The sequence below is a fragment of the Abrus precatorius genome, unplaced genomic scaffold, assembly GCF_003935025.1.
Source record: "Abrus precatorius isolate BTA unplaced genomic scaffold, Abrus_2018 Scaffold2, whole genome shotgun sequence".
Classification (NCBI taxonomy): domain Eukaryota; kingdom Viridiplantae; phylum Streptophyta; class Magnoliopsida; order Fabales; family Fabaceae; genus Abrus; species Abrus precatorius.
In genome coordinates, this window is record NW_020874362.1 from 35,015,715 (window position 1) to 35,022,231 (window position 6,517).

The following is a 6,517-nucleotide window of genomic DNA, read 5'->3' on the forward strand; positions in this document are numbered from 1 at the left end:
TACATATAATTATTGTAATTTATTTTAATTATACTATAAAAACTTACTAATATAATATAAATTTTAATTAAAAGATAATTATAGGTTTTACCAAGCCATCGAAGTTTTTCATAAATTATTGTTGTTAATGTTGGTAGAAATACAAACTTAATTGTGTTTATATAGCAAAATTTGGTCAAAGAACAAACTAGAATTGCATAAAATTATCTGGAAAGTAATGTCACGTATCAGAAGCCTATAGATACAGAGTCTTGTCTCTGCAATACTTGTCTAACGGCTACAAAGGCAAGAATCTCTAGAATTTTGACATGTATCATGATTTAGGAAATATAGTTGACACTCTTTTTTTTTTTTTTTTTTTTTTTTTAAATAGTATCACATGTTATAATAGAGGTGAAACACTCTTACATGTTGTTGACATGTGTCATTATATTTTAATAAATACAATTTTTAAATAAAAAATTTAAATTATAATAATAAAATAGGACATAATAACTGACCAAAAAAGAAATAAAATCAATGATATCCTATCTTAATAATCGACAATCAACGGAAATAAAATAATCATGTTACATAAACCTAAGTTAAAATTTCAATTTACGAATAAGAAAATTTTATATATTTAAAACGCAAAGTTGCAGAAAAGAAAAAAAAAACACAAAGTGAGTTTCAATAATCTATACGATTAATTTTTTTTAATTGTTAATTGGGTACAGCTTTTGGCAAAAATAAAATAAACAAATAAAATGAAGAGATATTACAGCTTATCATCCGGGGGCATGCACTATAAAAGCACAAGCTACCCTTGTCAACGTTTCCATCCACCTACACCATCACAAATACCTTGCTTCCGTTTCCATTAGAGAGAGAAAGCCACTCAGCAACAGACACCATCAATGGCTACCACTAAAGTTTACATTGTGTAAGCCATTCTTCCTCTTTCTTCATTTTTTTTTCTCTCCCTTAGACAAGTTTCCAACATCACTCTAATTTCATTGAGTCATTTTTCTTCTTCTTTTTCTTTTTCTTTTTCTTTTTCTTTTTCTTTTTCTCCCCATGCTTTTCACTTATTTGAGTTAAAGATTGTTAATTTCTCTGTTTCTGAATTTTAGATTTGCTTTATTTTTTCCACATACATATAATAATGAATGATAGTAGGATTTGATTTTTTGTTTATATGTTTTTCCCCTTTGTTGATCGGTATATGTTATTCGCTGGTTATCGAATCAATCTCCTCTTCTCGGTTTGTCGATTTGACTATTTGTCTTTCTTATTGTACGATTTTCATTGGGTTAAAAGTCAACTCTGCATGTTAGTACCTTTTAATCATTTCATTTTTGGTAATTTGAAGCTGTTCAGTTTTTGTGTTGATAAATAGCAGTTCTCGGAATTTCATGCTGTTCCTTTACCATCTTCAAAAATTGGGGGATTGTGCTGCTTGTCATCAATTAGCCTTTTGTAATCAGTATCTTATATCTGCTGTGCCTATGTAGAATCCCATCGAGTCAAATTTGAGAATCAAATCAAATCAATTAATTAACCCATAAATATTTTTAGGATAAATTAATGTATTGTTCAGCCCTTCTTATGGTTCCCCCAAGGAAAATTTTTGACACAGATCTATTTTTCGATTCTCTTTTGATTGGTCATTTCTCCAGTCTCTTGTTCCTCTTTGGAAGGAAATGGGGGTATATAAGTAAGAGAGAGAGAGTTTTGATGTTGAGTTTTGTTTTTTCTTGATGGGGGAGGAAGGGGCTCACAAGCGAAATTTGCAAGAAAAATATGATGATGGTGAAGACCCCTAAGGCTACCTTTTCATAAGAAGGTTGTAAAGGCAATATCCATGGAGAAGAGAGTGTAAGCCCCACGCACTTGGATAGAGTGTGGTCCTGACATTCATCATTATTGGCTTGCAATTCTGATCTAACTTTAGTATTGAGAGTGTTTCTTAGGCCCCAACCATTTCTATTATTTCTTATGCAAATGCAAACGAGGCAAGCCAAATTAAATGGTTTATCACTGTAGAGAATGTGTTGTCAATGTCATCATGTCTTGTCTGGTACTAAAATGCTTATAGTTGTCCTTGATGATAGCATAGTGCCACCATAACCCTCTGTTGATGCATTAGTGGTAGGTATAGTAATTTTTCCTGACTAAGTGAATCACGCCTTATTTTAATGATGACTTTGAGCTTTAGTGTTATTGACCCAAAATTCGACATTTACTGCTGAGTTCTTTTGTCTATCCATTTGTAAAAAAGAGTGTCTCAAGTCTCAACACTTTTTTGTTTTGGGTTCCTCTTTGAATAATTATTCAGTACCTTATGATATCGTCCTTCCGAAGTTGTACTTAATGTTTATCATAATGCTTTGGCTTGAATCTAATTAAAATTTGCATTACATGTTAACTGTTTAGTTACTATTCTATGTACGGACATGTTGAGAAGCTAGCTGAGGAGATTAAAAAAGGGGCAGCTTCCGTGGAAGGAGTAGAAGCAAAGCTATGGCAGGTTTGTAATGGCTAGTATTTCAAGTTATTCCGCACATTTGTAGATGTGTTAAAGTCTGTCTTCAATCTATCTTCCAAAGATTGGGCTCTAGTAATTAAAATGTTCAAATAACCATTCTATATCTTTTAGATGCTTTAACCATACATATTTTTTGGCACACTATCTACTACTAAATAACATTCATATGAGCCCACTAAAAAATGTTTGCCACTTCCCCTTTTAATTACAGTAATTTCACCCAATAAATATATGTCGTCAGTACTCCTCTAATGAAGATATTTCCTTCAGTCTTCCACAATCCATTATAACTTGTAATTCAGAACAATTTTGGAATTTTCATTATTCATTGATTATATTCATACAGGTACCTGAAACACTACCTGAAGAAGTCCTTGGGAAGATGGGAGCACCTCCAAAGAGTGATGTGCCAATTATTACACCCAATGAGCTACCTGAGGCTGATGGTTTATTGTTTGGTTTTCCCACAAGATTTGGACTTATGGCTGCTCAATTTAAAGCTTTTCTGGATGCAACTGGAGGCCTATGGCGTACACAGGCACTAGCAGGAAAGCCTGCAGGAATCTTTTACAGCACTGGTTCTCAAGGAGGTGGACAAGAGACTACTCCGTGAGTTACCAAATCTCGCTCAAATTTGTTTTCAACAGTTTCTCTTAGGCATGTTTTTGACCAAGCTACATGGCTTTTAGTGATCCACATAGCCGATCTAACTTAGTGAGATAAACTTGGTTGATGTTGTTGTTGTAATTTCTCTTGGGTGTATTCCAGTGATCCTTATTTGCTTTTTCTGATTTTGAAAATCTGCAGGTTGACATCTATTACTCAGCTTGTTCACCATGGGATGATTTTTGTGCCCATTGGTTACACATTTGGTGCTGGGATGTTTGAGATGGAGAAGGTGAAGGGTGGTTCCCCTTATGGTGCAGGTACCTATGCTGGGGATGGCTCCAGACAACCTTCTGAGTTAGAATTGGCTCAAGCTTTTCATCAGGGCAAGTACTTTGCTGGCATTGCAAAGAAGCTCAAGGGATCTCAGTGATTTTTATTCTCTATACAGCTCAAGCAAAAAAGAGTGATGTGCATCATATTATTCAGTTTCTATTTCTCATTATGTTGAACACAATAAGATGTTAATAAGAGAGAGAGTGAGAGTGAGAGAGAAAATAATTAATACTTGGGTTGAATACAGTTGTGTTGTCACTTATCATAGTGTATCCTGAAATACAATTTTATTGTCAATAACAGGAATTTGGCAATTGTTACCATTTTCATTGAGATTAAAGTGTTTTGCATAATATCGGTAAGATGATGCTAATCAATCACGATGAAAGTATATTCTGTCATTTCAATATGATAAAATTGACAAGACATGAGTCCATGACCTTGATTATCAAACTAATTTGACAATGACATCCTCATTCGTTTCTATTAAAAATAAGTCTTTCTCATTTTAACTGCATTTTATCTTGATGAGTAAAAGAACTAACTTAGCTTAGTTTCAAGAATGCTGCTGCTGCTAAAACGTTGCATACACATAATCTCATTGTTTATTTTTATCATTTAATTATAATATGTTTTTCTTATACATATTCACTCTGATTTTGTTAATACTTTAGGTGTAAGTAGATATATGCATGCTTACTGTGCAAGAGGTTTCATACTTATTGCAATTACATTTTTTGTTTTGATCAAAAGTGATTTTAAAAAATGCGACTTTTCTCTCAAGATTAATCCAGGCCAAACTTAATCAACAACAACAACAAATCTCATCAATGGTCGATGAATTATTGATCCTTTGACGTGGTTAGAATTAAAATTAAAATTTTCAAATAATATTTTTTTAAAATTCAAATGGACTCGGAATTTTTTTTTGTATTAAATTACCAAGAAAAAAAAACCTTGGATGAAAATGTTGAATTTTCATTTGAAAAAGACAGATTTTAAGAAAGGGAAGAATTAGAATAAGCAATACATTGTAGGTTACATTTCATCTGACATTTAGCTTTTCATTTATAAACATAAAAACTTAATCCTCTGAAAATTTATTAAACTATATAAAAATGGTCATTCAATGTATTGGGAAATTAATTTAAATATAAAATTTAAAAATATTATATATTGAAATATGAGATTTTAGAAAAAAAATACAAAAATATGAAACTTGGCGATTTTTCAAAAAAATAAAAATAAAAATTATCATTGACGATTACTAAATTCAACCAAACAAATTAACTAACTTTATAAAAAAAAATAGCCAATAATAATTTTTGAGTTTCTATATTTTTATAATTTTTTTAAATCTCATATTTCAGTATATATTATTTTAAAAGTATCATATATACAAAAAAATCTAATATATTTATCTTCAAGTTGGGCCTTAATAACATCCGATTAGTTATTTAGAAACTAATAATAGCATTAGTCGTCATTAGAAGAGCAATCACCAGTGGATGAAGAGTTAATGTGGAGATTCGTTTTTGTTTTATTTCGTTCTTGGTTAAGTAAGAAAGTAAAAGAATACAAGGAAAAAGATCAACAACACCCACGAGGGTACATGTTTTTGTAGGTTCCTCTTTTGTACGCTTTGAGAAAGAGACTTAGGCCTGGAGCTACACCCTCCCAGCTTGACTACACTAGCATCCAAAGAAGCTCTAGCTAGATTATGATTCGCAAAAGTAATACCTATATTGCTATATTTTTAACAATAAAGTTCAAGAAGAAGTAACACTTGTTCCTTTAAAAGGTGATGGCTATATTTTAGTAAGAGATGACCTCACACCTAATGAAAATCCACCCAAAGTTACCATGTTACTTACAAATTGTTAATGCTGCTGCATCTCATTTGAAGCAACTTCACTCAACTTTTTTAATTTCTTGATAAAGTGGCCCATTCTTCTTTACCTATTGGCAATGGAAGTTAGGATATCAAATCAAGTTGAAACTGCAAAAGGAACCGCTCAAATATTTTCACATGGAAATTAGACAATACACTTCCAAGCAGATAACATGTCGGCACTGAATAGATACCATGCAAACTATCGTTAGATTACACAAACGCTGTGCCAACATCTCTTGGCCTTTGTTCTTGTCTATCCATCTTATTACCTGTTAATAGCTGATGGATCGCCTCACACGGAAACATTATTTTTTAATCGATCATTGCATGGTTGGATTTTATAAAGGAACCTGACATTAGAGATTATGGTTGAGCTTTCAAAGAGTTACCTTTCTTTTTCAATGAATAAAAAGTATGAGTGTTGGCCACTGGATAAAACATTAATAATAATTTGTAATTTTTTATTAAAAACTGTTTAAATATTTTAAAATTATGTGACTGAATGTATTTTTATGTTTTTTAATAAAAATATTTTTAATTTCTTAATCAATTTCTTAGGATATGTTTGGGAGGAAGTTTTTAAAGAAAAAGAGGAGAGAGGACATATTTTTTAATTTTAAATTAAAAAGTTACATATTATTTATAATGATAAATATATTATTAATACATTAAATTTTTGTTAATATATTAAATTATATATTTTATTTTTAAAAAAAAATATCAATTATGTCCACCTTCCTTTCCCAAACAATCTCTTGTGTGTGTGTGAGAGAGAGTTATAAATAAAGTTCACTAAATGAAATGAAATTTTAGACCTTGTAGTGGATCAAAGGTTAATTTAATTATTAAATAATTATTTTTCAACTTATCTTTTAATATTTTTTTAGTATATTCTTACTTTAATTTCTAAAACATTTAATGAAACAGAAAATAGTTTTCAAAATTATAAATTTAAAAATCTAGTCTTTGAAAATAATAAATAATGTGAATCACTTTAGTCTTTTATACTAAGAGACGTTAAAAATAAATAACAGATTTTTAATTTGTCATATTGAGTGATATATAGATATTCACATACAATTCAAATAATATTGTTTTACAACTTTTTTTATAGGATAAGTTTCTTTTTCTCAAAAACTTAAAGTTAACAAATT

The 6,517-nt window shown here is 30.4% G+C and overlaps 1 protein-coding gene across 2 annotated transcripts; it reads left to right on the forward strand.

The window, feature by feature from the left end:
* The first annotated feature begins 788 nt into the window (after positions 1 to 788).
* On the forward strand, positions 789 to 3,802 carry LOC113857725 (NAD(P)H dehydrogenase (quinone) FQR1-like). Of its 2 annotated transcripts, none has more exons than XM_027489883.1 (4): positions 789 to 922; positions 2,416 to 2,509; positions 2,874 to 3,136; positions 3,335 to 3,802. In XM_027489883.1, exons 1-4 carry the CDS (start codon positions 897 to 899, stop codon positions 3,564 to 3,566), a joined length of 615 nt encoding a protein of 204 aa, XP_027345684.1. In that variant the 5' UTR covers positions 789 to 896; the 3' UTR covers positions 3,567 to 3,802. The 2 variants fall into 2 exon arrangements, with proteins under 2 accessions (XP_027345684.1, XP_027345683.1); XM_027489882.1 differs by lacking the exon at positions 789 to 922 and adding an exon at positions 1,202 to 1,311.
* Positions 3,803 to 6,517: the final 2,715 nt, after the last annotated feature.

What these genes read in the sequence shown, in the direction of transcription:
- LOC113857725 (XM_027489882.1), top strand. Translation starts at nt 1,205, where the DNA reads ATGTTATTCGCTGGTTATCGAATCAATCTCCTCTTCTCGGTTTGTCGA. An exon ending in GTTAAAAGTCAACTCTGCAT is followed by an intron (nt 1,312 to 2,415) that starts GTTAGTACCTTT and finishes TTAACTGTTTAG; the next exon opens with TTACTATTCTATGTACGGAC. An exon ending in TAGAAGCAAAGCTATGGCAG is followed by an intron (nt 2,510 to 2,873) that starts GTTTGTAATGGC and finishes ATATTCATACAG; the next exon opens with GTACCTGAAACACTACCTGA.